The 14,224-nt window shown below is 38.3% G+C and overlaps 1 protein-coding gene across 1 annotated transcript; it reads right to left on the bottom strand.

Annotated features, from left to right (window-relative positions):
* Window positions 1–446: 446 nt before the first annotated feature.
* Window positions 447–13,612, bottom strand: pgrmc2 (progesterone receptor membrane component 2). The gene is made up of 3 exons (XM_026944213.3): window positions 13,238–13,612; window positions 3,645–3,800; window positions 447–2,566 (listed from the first exon to the last, which is right to left on the bottom strand). The coding sequence occupies exons 1-3, from the start codon at window positions 13,584–13,586 to the stop codon at window positions 2,469–2,471; spliced, it is 603 nt and encodes a 200-aa protein (XP_026800014.1). The 5' UTR covers window positions 13,587–13,612; the 3' UTR covers window positions 447–2,468.
* Between the last annotated feature and the right edge of the window lie 612 nt (window positions 13,613–14,224).

The following is a 14,224-nucleotide window of genomic DNA, read 5'->3' as shown; positions in this document are numbered from 1 at the left end:
TTTCCTATAACAGCATGCCCCAAGTGTTTTATTCCTTACCTTTTTTTCTCAAGTCTAATTACACTCTCATGCATTGTGCAATTTGCAACATAAATATGGTGCGTAATGCAAGTTTACTTTTCAGTATACGTTTTCAACGTATTCAAACACTGCTGTAGATTTAAAGTGATGCATGTCCTTATGCTCAGATGTTGCTTCCTGGGTAACTAGAAAAGTGTACAAACATTTACAAAACCTTTCGTGATGATGCACAATAAACTGCACATCGGTCATAAATATACCAATAAAACTTGTAAATGTTATGAGCTATTATACAACACAACACATCCCCCCTCCCCTTTGTGTACCTGGAGGTCATTAAGGCTGAACACTTTGCTGAACGACACGCTGGAGATCTACTACAAAACAATGAGCTGTTGTGAACACGAGACAGGTGCAACAGTGGCTTTATTATCCAAATCTGTTTATTTGTTTATGCATCGACATATCTCTTCCTCTCGCTCACTCACACACAGAGTCCCAACAATTAAATACGTGACGTGGGGAGAAACCAGCATTAGCTCATAGTTATGCCAAACATGCTTCAATAAAATGATACACATATTTACAGAATCCACCACTTGTTTTCTTTTCACCTCCCACCCTTTCCCCCAAAAAAATATTCAACAAAAAAGTGTTTAATCCTTTGCACCCCTGCCTAGTCTCCAAAAAAGATCTTATACTGTTTCTTCCACACTTAAAATGAACATCAGCAGAGAAAATAAAGAGAGAGAGAAAGAATGATGGAACAGATTTATGGCCAATACAACACAGTAGTACATAGAGTCCATTAACTACAGCAACATGGCAGTAACACTGAATACTTTGTAAAGTCTATGTACAAGGTGGCAATGAGGTGGGGAAAGATCTTTCGAGCCTAAAGCATGCCTTTTCATCGTTTTAATAGTTAAAACGGGCACATAGTAAGAGTGTATTAACACCACCAACAGAATTAATACAATGTGAGAAAGGGGCAATATTTTTGTATTAAGTTTCTCTTTGCATTCTATTTCTTTTTGCCATAAATTGGTTTTCAGGAAAAAAACAAACAAATAAGGCACAATTTCTACTCGCACTGTTTCCGTTTAGGAGTTGGAGGGGAACAGGATTGACTGAGAAACTGATATTTGAAGGATTTAAGTGATAGAAAGCTGATTTCCCTTTTGCATTCTAAACTTTTTCAATTGTTTAAAAGAAAAAAAAAATTCTGGCAAGAATCCTCTACTCCCAATATTTCCCTCTTCACCCACTTGAACTGAATGCATACAATCACACTGTGATTAAACCGTGGCACCAAAAGTGCATACCATACCCAAAAAAAAGGGAAAAATCTGTAATGCTGAAACAGAACACACCCACAACTCACACTTCAGATTGGCTTATGGTATTAACATCTGACCTTCTAACTGGATGACACCTCAATTTGCAGTTGATTTAAAATGAAGCTGTGTTTAAAAAAAAAAAAAAAAAAAAAAAAAAAAAAAAAAAAAAAAAAAAAAAGTAAGTGCAGCTGTGATCCAGTTTTGGATCGCACCACTTCACCCCCCTCTCTCTCGGACAGTTCATTTAGCGTAAGGCTTCTCACCAACAGAACTGAATTAAAATGTGGGATTTCAGTGTTTCATACATTTAACATCTTTTCACATTTCCAGTCCATTACCAAGACATACACATGTGCAGGATTTTTTTTAAAAGACCCAGGACTGCTGAAACATACAAGGCTAAGTGCTTAGAGCATATGGAAAGTATACAGTATACAGAGGTGAACAGGAGACCAAGCCAAGGCCCGTGGCTGCAGTGGAGCAGGAAGGGGGGAAACCGCGAAGGGGTAACTAATACCTTTTTCCAATACAGTAGATTTGGGTGGACTGTGACGAAGCCCAGATGCAGACAGGGAGATTTAGAAAAGACGTAAAGCGCAAATTTGTGGTGATTCTCAATCCTAATCCTGGGAAATTCAAATGTTTTTGATTTTCCCTTCTTAAACACACCTTACTCAGCTCAAGAAGGACTTAATATTTGGCTGACGAGTTGAAGCAGGTGTGCTAGAGCTGGGAAAAACAAAAATGCACACAGAGCATGGTATGAATGGAGGAAAGGAAGAACAACCACAGGAGTTTGTAGCAGGTATAAAGGGACACCTTGAGGCAAGTATGGTTTAGATTTAATGCTCCAATCAGGAAGTTGCCAAACAGACCTATATCTGAGCCATCCATTTTGTAGCACTGCTGTTGCTGGACACTTTCTGCTGTCGGCGTACGGACACTCGTGCCTGGGGATGTAATATTGGAGAAGAGATGCATAATCTGTGGAATCTACTCCAATAGACTAGTAGTTGTCCAATAGTTGTTGGGCTAAAGAGTGATGCTTGGGCTACAAGGGGCAAATTGGCTGGACGCTAGCGGTCTGAGTCTCAGGCTTTGGTCACATCAGTCGTGTTTCAGATGGTCCTTTATGTCCTCCTCGTCTGTGTATTCTGATGGTTCGTCACCAGGCTTCAACAAGCGACCAACGTAGTCGTATTTTTCTGCAGAGAGAGAAACCAAGTGAGAGAGCATGAGAGAAAGAAAAAAAACAAACATCCTGAGTACCACACAAATAAACTTTTATCAATATGTTATAAAGTCCACAGTCAGTCATGGAGGATTACTCACAGATGGTGCAAGGGTCGAGCAAAAAAAAAAAAAAAAAAAAAAAAAAAAAAAAAAAAAAAAAAAAAAAAAAAGAGAAAAACAAATAAACAACCACAAAACACACACAATCTTGACTGATATCGCTGGTTGTCCATAAGACAGGTCCTGTATCCTGAACTGTAGCTGAGTTTTTAATATTAATCTTAAATGTCCCTCTGATGATAACGGCAAGCTGAAAATACCAGCTGTGCATGTTTCACATATTTTGAACACCAGGCAAAAAGCATTGCCCACAACAGGATGAAGGGAAAAACAGTGAGCTAAGATGGCAAACACCTGCACACATGGGCCTTGTTGCTCACTCTTGGCTCAAAGTCAAGTTTCCCGAGCATTAACTGGCGCTAAAATTCTGTCTGAAGTCTGAAACTGCCTTAGTAAACTCACTGTTGCATGAAATGAGCATATGTCACTAAGCAGGATAGGAAGCCATGCAGAATCGAAGATTTAGACAGCATTTGTCCAGACAGCAGACTAGAATAAAAAATAAGTGTTTAAAAGAACACAGTTTTCTGAAAAAAAAAAAAAGTAGAGAAACAATTGTTCCTTAGCCATCCCCTCAGATTAAAGAAGGAAAACAGAGAGTACTGCACAGGTAAGGCAGAAAATAAGGCCTACTTCCAAAAAAAAAAAAAAAAAAAATTTAATTAAATTTAGAAAAAAATTCGAAAATAAAACTCCAAGACATACGCAGTCAAGAGATAACTGTTGGAAAAACAGTGTGCATATTCGCACACAATTAATGTGAAACCTAAACCTAATCCCAAACTTATTCTCAGAAACCAGAAGGTGTTTTAGCTATCTTAGTTTTCAAAGAAAAGCTGTGACTATGTGGGTGACTGTGAAGACATTTGATCAGTTTTGGTTCTTATAAAGAGCTAAATACACACGATATCCACACAAACACACACTCACCCATAAACTGCATCTCCCATTCTCTGACGCTCTCCATCTGAACAGCGTTGAGATCTGACAGATCGTCATATTCGTCCCGTAGTGCATCTTTCTCCAGACAAAACGTAGCCAAACCACGTGAGGCGTCCCGACCCGCAAAGATCCCATATGGCCCCTCTGTGGATGGATGGATCGAGAGGGGGAGGGGGAGGGGGAGAGAGGGAGAGAGAGAGAGAGAGAGAGAGAGAGAGAGTGAGTGAGAGAGACAGAGAAATTTAGAAGGGTTTGTCTCAGATACAGACTTACCTTATAAATGAAATGCTAAAATACAGGTAAACATAATTCTCCGACCTTGAAGGAGGAATGTTTTCAATTAGCTCTGCAGTTCTCTCAATTCCCCTAGCACACACCCTAGCGTACAGGTGAATTCAGTAGCACTCCAGTTTCTAACCGTGAAATAATTATCTGTAATGTGTCTTAAGTTCCAACAAACAAATTTATTGTAATAAATTACAAAATTTTAAATAAAATGTACTTGATGAAGTTACACAACAAATGTTCATTCACACAGTTACTGCACGAGTTTGATTACAGAGGAGCAAATAATTCCTTGCAGGGGCAACCCTGAGAAGCGCAACCCTGAGAACATCGTCTCTGTAGGGCTTTGGAGAAGGTTACAGTCGAGAATCTAAAGCACGTTACAGTGAGCAGCTATGCTTACCAACTCAAAACACATGCTGAAAGTGTGACAGGCTCAGGAAAAAAAAAAAAAACTGCATCACTGCCATAAAAGAGCAATTGTTCATGCGACAGAGATGAACTAGAACTGAATACGAGTGTATGGAGATGTGGTAATGGAGATAACATGCATTGACACAAAGACAGACATTATGTGACCTGGCCAATAAAGCGGCCATTATTAGTGATGATCTAATTTTAGATACATTATAACTCTCTCATAGGCGATTCAGCATTAGGGCTGGGTGATGTCTAAAATTAATTATAACAATATCATTTATTTAAAAGAAAATTGAGATCTCTGTTACAACCACCATTCACATGCCTCCGTGTGTGTGTGTGTGTGTGTTTGTGTGTGTGTTTACAGCAGGGTTGTCATGGTAACCAGTTTCTCACTAATCACACTGGTCTTGTATTTTTTCGGACCCGCTCTCATCCTCATTCCATAGGTTTCAAAAGCTGTGCTGGAACATAAATCATTTCTACGGCTTTAGAACGATTCAGTTCTACATTGTGTAATAAAAACGCCTCATAAATAAATGTTCTTCTTTTTTTTTTTTTAATAACAAAGCACACATCTGGTCTTCTTTCTTTCTTTCTTTCTCATAAGCATTTCAATAAACTTGTTAATTTATTTATAGCCTTTACTAATTTTTGGTACACTGCTGTTACTTTTCTAGTTTACAGAGTAAAAGCAAACATTATAGACTGGTGCTGTCAAATTGTTTTAAAAATCATTTGTAAAATTTGTAACATGAATTGCAATTACTTGAAATATTTCTTTTCCAAACGCATTTCAGTATTAATAAGTATATAAATGTATACTGATATAGACAATAAACATTAGCACTGCACTGTGTGTTCATATGATATAAAAGCAAAGAAAATCACAATATAATAACGTTATGACAAATGTTAGGGTTTCAGAGTGGTTTTATTTATATATCCACCGTACTGTTACTCGGTCACTGACATTCATCTAAATTTCACATTTCTTACACAAACCAGCATCCATATGTCTTAATGCAAGAGCAGTTCACAGTTCACCCTTTCATAAATATTATGAAAATTCTTAATTCTTATTTGGACACTGTGAGGTTCATGATAAACAAAAAGTGGTGACAAAAAAAACAACTTTAATGCAGGCTACGGAAATAAAAAATTTAAATGCATTAGAATAAACAAAACATTATTTTAGATTTGCAGCATGGCACTCTGACTTGATCTTCCTAGTTCTTAATGTGCCACAGATTTATGCAGAATTTAAATTAACAATGTGTTTTCAACAAAGCACAAAATTTCACAAAAATGAAGGGGGAGAAGCAAGACCCGACAAATCACGACAGGCTTAATTACAGTCTCGAAACAGTGTGTCAGAGCTTGGGTAGCTGAAAATGTTAGGAATGTAGGTAAACACTGTGTGTGTGTGTGTAATTATATTATATTATATATATATATATATATATATATATATATATATATATATATATATATATATATATATATATATATATATATACACACATACATACATACACACACACACTGAGCACTTTATTAGGAACATTGTACTAATACTGGGTATGGCCTCCCTTTGCTCTCAAAACAGCCTCAGTTCTTTTTGGCCTGGATTCCACAATATGTTGGAAAAATTCCTTTGAGATTCTGGTCCATGTTGACATGATCGTATCATGCAATTCCTGCAGATATTCCAGGTGCATTTTCATGCTGTGAATTTCCTGTTCTACCACATCTCAAAGGTGTTCTACTGGATTCAGATGTGGCGAGTGGGAAGGCCACTGAAGAACACTGAACTTCAGTCTTTTGCTTTGTGACATGGTGCATTATCATGCTGGAAGTGGCCATTAGAAGATGGGTAAATTGTGGCCATGAAGGGATGCACATGGTCAGTAACAATACTCAAATACGCCGTGGCATTCAAGCGATGATTGATTGGTATTAACGGGCCCAAAGTGTGCCAAGAAAACATTCCACACACCATTACACCACCTCCACCAGCCTGTTGACACAAGGCAGATTGGGTCCATGGATTCAAGCTGTTGACAACAAATTCTGACCCCGTCATCTGTGTGCCTCAGCAGGAATTGAGATTCAACAGACCAGGCTATGTTTTTCCAGTCTTCAACTGTCCAGTTTTGGCAAGTCTTTGCCCACTTCAGCTTCAGCTTTCTGTTCTTGGCTGACAGAAGTGAAACCCGATGTGGTCTTCTGCTGTTGTATCCCATCTGCCTCAAGGTTCAACATGTTGTGCATTCTGAGATGCTTTTCTGTCCACCACAATTGTATAGAATGGTTATCTGTCTTACTGTAGCCTGTCGGTCGGCTCAAAGCAGCCTGGCCATTCCGCTGACCTCTCTCATCAACGAGGCGTTTCCATCCACAGAACTGCCCTCACCAAATGTTTTTTATTTATTGCGCCATTCTGAGTAAGCTCTAGAGACTGCTGTGTGTGAAAATCCCAGGAGATCAGCAGTTATAGAAATACTCAAACAAGTTTGTCTGGCACCAAAAATCATGCCACAGGCAAAATCACTGAGATCATATTTTTCCCCCATTCTGATGGTTGATGTGAACATTACCTGAAGCTGCTGGGCTGTATCTTCATGATTTTATGTATTGCACTGCTGCCACACAATTGGCTGATTAGATAATTGCATGAATGATGTTCCGAATAAAATGCTCAGCGAGTGCATGCATGATTGTAGATCAACTCTATAGGAAACAGGCATGCGCGTGCACACACACCAAAACAGCTGTTAGACAGGAAGAATGTCCTCACAACAAAATATAAACTCACAAAATATATGCATGGACAACGGGGTTCTGGTACTAACCTCCTCATTAACTCTTTCAAAAACTAAGAAATGAGTATACTACACAGAGAAAATGAATATAGGGCAGCACTGAGCCTCTAACACACCACCAAAGAGAACCTGATTATGAGTTCACTTTCATTTCCCCCAGTGCCCTATTGCTCTGCCATTACTGAAACCATGAAACTGAATTTCAAACGTCCACCTTCACTGGAATAAAAAGTTAAGATCCACACAGCTGCCAGGAATAAGTGCCAAACTCATTCCAAAAACAAAATCAATTCCTCATTTTGTTCTAAAGCAGTCTCACAAGAGCTAAGTTCAGAAATACACCGAACAGCATTGTAGAGTGTACATTACTCACCTGTGTACCTTATGTACATCTGGAGAATTAACAGCGATATCCACTAGCTGGCACGTCACATGCAAAACAACCTTTTCCAAACGGTTTCCGTGTCTACCTGTAAAATGTTTAACATGCTATTCTGGGTCTCACTGAGCAGCTGAATGGATATGTTAAAAACAGACCAGCTCAAATAGTTTCTTTTTTCAACACTGCACTGTCACAGGGACTCATGAGAAGTACGAAGAAAAGCGCTCGCCCTTTCGTCGGAAGATAATCGTCAAATCCTGACAGTGCCACAGCCATCTGTGGCCGGGAGTCAAGAGAGAAAAATTGGCCATGATGTCTGGGTGGGAGGCATGGCATACTCTCTGATATGTGAAGAAAAGAATTTCGCTGTACTGTAACGTATTTATGACAAGTAAGTTTGAAAAGATGCGGCTGACTGGCTACGCGTTATACATTGATACGTCTTATCTTAACATACCTGGTTGGTAACTGTTGTATAATAGGGCAGAGCTGGCTCAATTCAAATACTATGCCCTTACATTCAAAAGTATTTACTGATCTACATTATCCAGAGATTTCATATGCAAAATGTTTGAAGGTTACATGAGAGGTTTTTTAGAGTCAGACGCTAACTATAATATGGAATTCAGTTAGTGTTAATACTCAAAAACTAGCTATTATAGTAGTATGACTCAGATTTAGTTTTAGCCACTGCTCTGACTATTTATCTTGTTATGGCATCACGTTAATTTTTTGTACGTGCACCAATGTGCCAAACAAACCACAGGACACACCCGGCAGCCATCTTGTATACAAATAATTAACAGCATGTATAAACATGGCCATACTGTCTGGAATGAGACTTTCATTTCCTTAAACCAGGTTCAAATTAGAAATCAGAGAACATGCACAATACTTCACTTATCAATGATTATCCAATTAAGTCAAATTAATTTAAATTATTATGTACCACAGACGGAGAGTAAAGACTATCAGGAAGCAATTTCTGGGAATCTAGCACACACAGACACACACACAGACACACACACAGACACACACACAGACACACACACAGACACACACACAGACACACACACAGTTTTCTTAAAACAGCTGTGATATTCAGCAATAAAAAGCCTTTTAAGCCTTTAACATCCAAGGCCAGAAACTAATTGAACTACTTTTAAACTAATTTTGTCTGTCTACTGAAACAGTCTTTAGAAATCAGAAGCAGAATTAGAAAAACTTAAGTCTTATGACTTGGATGCGGTGCGTGTTGGCCTACTCAGACTGCACAGCATGAGGTATTGTGGTGAGAGATTGAGAGAGATACTGATTTATTGATGACTGGATAAAAATAAGGAGGCAAAAGGGCTTTGATGCTCTGCATCATCTGATTCTCATGTGGGGGAAAAAAAACTCCTTATTTTTATACACACACACACACACACAACACACACACACACACACACACACACACACACACAGAGAGAGAGAGAGCATGGCCACTTTTCAACAACATGCAGAACACAACAGATCTGTAAGAAGGCATTCAAACCAGTGATGTGCAATTTTAATTAACGTGACCCAATCTCTATCGGTTACTCAGTATGTCTGTAATAAACAATGTGACCTGTACGTGAACTTATTTTCTTTAGTTAACAACACCAGTTAACAGCTAACTAAGAGTCATAACACTTCCTTTTTCTAAATGTCAAAAAGTAGGAATAAATCTGAGCATTAATGTAATTAGTGTATAATTTTATCATGCCACAAACAGAGGTAATGTTAAAAGTAATGCTAAAAGATGAAAACCGATGATTTCTTAAGCAAAAAAGGACATATACTCATTTCTGATAAACTAAAACACTTCAGATTCATTCACTCATGTGTGTATTCATTTAATTTAAATAAGCTATGGTTTAGTTTACATCGAGGCAAAGTCAGAGTATAGTTTTACTTTTGTGGTTACATAATAGGCAACCGATCAGGCGAGTACACGTGCCTCAAACCAGGTGTGACTCTGGAAATGCATGTACAGTATACGCTATGGTCCACACACACACACACACACACACACACACACACACACACACACACCTGATGCACACATATGTTGCACTTGTCACACACACACACACACACACACACCTGCTCCATCACTAACTGCGATACACAGATATGCTATAAACGTAATATCAGCTAAAGTCTAATTACTGAACAGATACAATGCTGTCTGAACACACGGAATATCAGAGGATAACAAACTGTACTGATACAAGATGAAAACATTCAGGAGTGGAAGTCGATAAACTCAGGATATTCGCTGATCATAATATTTGACAACTGCTGGTGCACCACAGGGAAAAAAATATAGACCTGATCCGTCGTTATGTACGCAAGACCTATCTATGTGTGTTTTCAGTGTCCTGTGGAAACCAGACAAGTGACTAACCCTTCAGTGAATATGAATACTAATGAGCGTATAATTTTACAAGCCACGGACAGAGCAAACTTTAACACTAGTGCCTACGCTATGCGTTTGTATCACGTAAAATGAGAAACATTGCTTTCTACAGCAAAGAAGCAAATGTTATTAATTCTGATCATGCGTCCATTCGTTCGCTCACTGTAAATAAGCTATGGGCTAAGTCTGAAACATCTATTCATGCGCAACAGTTTATTAATACTGACACTGATGTGAAGCCCAAAAAAGCAGCACATTTTCAGCATCCTGTCTAAAACAGTGTACAAGTGACTGCGATATACACTCTTGCTAAAGACACATTGGTGCACAGTCGACATGACATGGTAAAAGATTAACCTGCATTATTTTAACATGAACTATATTCGCTTATTAAATCATGGATGTAATGTTTCATACAAACCACCAGAAAAGCTTTGGTGCATCTGAAATTTTTGCTGTTTGCTTTCTATAGCCTTGGTCGTCAAATTAATATAACGTAACTGTTGATACATTAGACACACTGGTGACTTGTGCCATATTATTAATTGATGACACCCAAAAGAGCTTTTTATTCCTAAACATTTCATCTACAAACCTCAAACACTGTTACGCCGTGTTAAAACGTCATGTCAAAACATATCTGTATCACATTCACAGCATTTTTCCTAGCTGTGTAAAAATCAGTAGTAGATGCAAGTTATTTTATGTATGCTTGTTTTTAAGTTAATAAACATTAAAATTATTAAACAAGAATTTAACTACTTCCTTTATGAAACGCATTAGTCTGTGACTGGCATTATTTGAAATACATTTACTTCAAACACCAGTATAAATAAGTACATAAGTACATACTGTGGACATGTAAAAAAAAAAAAATCAACCGCTGATGGTTGAGAAATATAAGTATACAGCGATAATGATTAACAAACTAGACAAACGAACTAACTTTTAATTATATTAATTAATTTTTCCTGATATTTCTTATCCTAATGGGATAAATGCAGTATATTCATGTGAACTATATATATTTGCAATTTATTATTAATCTAATAAGTCTAATAAATCAGTTTAAATATGTATTAGTTGCTCTAGGTGTTTCATGAATGTAAAAACATCTTAAGTTATGCACTTATGTGTCATGCACTGAAGAACCTGAAACGACATTGTGCAGCCTTTAGACACAGAACATAGAGAATATAGAGAACATCCTTTAACTTTCTTTAGACATCTCTGGATTTGTTACAGGGCTCTTTGCGATATCAGCAACACAATCTAATCTCACAATCAGCACACACACACACACACTGCTCTCTAACCCACTGACCAGACGTCACTTCTGGCCACCACAACCGTTAATAAATTAAAGCAAAAGCCAGTAGGTTAAAAGCAAAGAGAGGCTTCTTGGTCCAAACAGGGCAAAGGCTACCAGACATGTTGTTGTTATTACAGCAACCAAATAAATGATGATTGATTAAAAAAAAAAAGTGGAATGTGTGTATGTGTGTTTGTGTGTGTGAGATCAGAGGTCAATGCAGGGATGCCATGTCACACATAAATCCAGCAGAAGGAAATATTATGAATTTCTTAAAGCCTGAAATGAACACGCCCCTTTCCTAATCTCTGCAGCAATGATTGATTATATATATACATGTAAAGATTAGATTATATATACATAAAACAAACACACACACACAATGTTTGATATATATATATAGTATATAGTAGTGAAGACAGAACATGCAGAGGTCTACAGACTGAGATCTCAGTAATGGAAACTGGGAGTAATTAATAAGGAGGATGATGTTTAACGAGGCAGCTGTGGCATGTGTACCGACCGGACAAAGGCAAGTCTGACAGGCTGAGGTGCATTAAAGGTGTCTCAGAGTTAAATACACTGTGCTACAGCTTTTATTTTAATCACCTGAGAAAATAACACGGGTAAATTAACCTCTTGAGGAAAAAACAACATGAACAACAACCACAGTGAAACGGTAGTCATGCTAAATCAAGCTAACCTGTATGCTGTTCACGTAAAACGCAAATTTTACGTCATGAATGCAAATATTAATCCTTAATAACAAAGGTCAAACTTTAAAGACGTTGACAATATCATTAAAAAAATTCCCATAATAAAAAAAGTTCACTGCTAACACGTTTTATTGCGGCTAGCTAGGAGGAAAGCTAAGGTGGGCTGGGCAGCTAGTAAACGGACCCTTATACTTTACTGCGCACGTAGACAGCTGCCGTATCCCGAATCTCCATTTGGATCACTACATACGCGCACTAACACGGGGTGCAAACTAACGGTTACTGCACCCTATCTAGTCCCCTACATATCCGCGACACAAGAATTTGGAATGCGACCTCAGGTTAGCTAGCTCCTAGCTGTGGCCTGGCCGTTACATGTCCACGTCAGACATGGCTTCATTTCAGCACCAAGAAACCTTTAACTTTTAATGAACTCTTTACAAATGAAGTCTTTCCAAATTATTAAAAATAATAAATTATTAAACAACCAAAGCCTGAAAGAAACTGAACCGTGAACAGACAGGTGAGTGGCTTAGCTACGATAACTGTCGGTTAGCAAGCCAAACAACAACAACAATAATTATAAAAACAGATTTAATGCTATTTACACTTGTTTATATTAATTAAATCAGTTCATACGTCAGGCTAATTAGTTAACATTTAATAGGCAGTTAAAAGTATTAGCAATATTTCCTGGAAAAACAACTTCAGTAACTATCTGATTTATGAAACTTATTAAAACTGTTAGCTGGGAATGATAAACTAGTCAAGCGCATTTAAATGTAAACAATACAGTTCTGTTCCGTTAAATATGACGTGTCTGGAGCATCATGACATCTTAGCTAACTAGATAACTAAGTAGTAAGTCAGGTAGGTTTTACTAAATAAGTCTTCACTTATTACCACCACTGGCAATAAAAACAAAGCTGGCTAATTAAATTAACTCTAAAAAAGTAAAGTTATTAAAGCGGATAACTCGCCCAAAAAGGGTTGCCTGGTCCCTCGTTTTTCAGTCAGAACAGGGCGGGTTTACAAACCACACGCTGCTCCCTCCATGAGTGCACTACATGGCGGACAGGATAATGGCGTCAGCACACTATGTAGTGCACTAGACAGTGCACATCGCTACGATTTTAGCACCTGTGAGTATTTTTAGCGGGTAAAATTATAGCTAACTGGTAGCGCGAACTCTTACCGCGTCCATAAAACTTTTTGCCGCTCGTCACGTCGAAGACTTTCATGTTCACGGCCATGAGAATGCGCGGGTTCTGGACGCCGTCGTACTCCCGCAGCTGCTCCAGAGTGAAGTCCCGCCGGCCCATCTTGGGCAAAGCCGAGGCCTCGTCTCCCCGGCCCGCGTCGGCGCCTGACCTCCTGAACCACCGCCGGTAAACGCCGTAGCAAGCGGCCAGAAACAGAATTAACAAGGCCAAGTTAAGAAGCATGCCGACGAGACCGGGCCCTGGATCCAACACCTCTGTTGTTGTCCCCTGCCCGCCACTTGTGTCAGCTACTCCGCTCCTGCCGTCCCCATCGTCCGCCATACTGCACGGTAGCGCCCTACCCACACGAAAGGTTCCGCCCACTTCACACTCCACAGCGCGTATGATTGGCCGCTGACAGAGTAACCGGGTTAAGATTGGCTGCTGGCATCCGGGAGGCTGAGCTTCTCGTTTTTGATTGGCTCTTGCCTTTCTGAGACAAACGCTGTACGCTTGGGCTTTGTAGTTCGCTTTTTTTTTTTTTTTTTTTTTTTTTTTTAAATAAACAGAACATATTTGCTGAAACATTTCAATAAAATAAATTCCCTTGCTATCTTTATCACATAATAATCATATAATAATATTTAGTAATAATAAAATAACAATAGACAATATAATAATAATAATAATAATAATAATAATAATAATAATAATTTATTATTGTTGTTGCCTTCTGTATTTTAGATGCATTTTAAGATGCATTAATCATACAAGAAAACTACACTATGTCCTTTTATTTAGTTGAAATTATGAACACTTCATGTCACTGAGACAGATTGGTTGCATTTTCCCTTACTGTAAAAATGAACATAAGGCGAGTGAGCGATTCTCTGTAACAATCTCTGATGGCTGAAAGTGAGTTGGATTCAGAAGAATAAACAATGACCCCACCACTGAAACCGTCCTTTCTTCCTCTGTGA

The sequence above is a fragment of the Pangasianodon hypophthalmus genome, chromosome 10 (assembly GCF_027358585.1).
Source record: "Pangasianodon hypophthalmus isolate fPanHyp1 chromosome 10, fPanHyp1.pri, whole genome shotgun sequence".
NCBI classification, from domain to species: Eukaryota; Metazoa; Chordata; class Actinopteri; order Siluriformes; family Pangasiidae; genus Pangasianodon; species Pangasianodon hypophthalmus.
The sequence above is the reverse complement of the archived record's forward strand: the minus strand, read 5'-3'. Positions and strand labels throughout refer to the sequence as shown.

Coding starts and splice junctions, on each gene's coding strand:
- pgrmc2 (XM_026944213.3), bottom strand. CDS start 13,586: ATGGCGGACGATGGGGACGGCAGGAGCGGAGTAGCTGACACAAGTGGC. Junction 3,801..13,237: donor CAAAAAGTTTTATGGACGCG/GTAAGAGTTCGC, acceptor ATCCATCCACAG/AGGGGCCATATGGGATCTTT. Junction 2,567..3,644: donor ATGGGAGATGCAGTTTATGG/GTGAGTGTGTGT, acceptor CTCTCTCTGCAG/AAAAATACGACTACGTTGGT.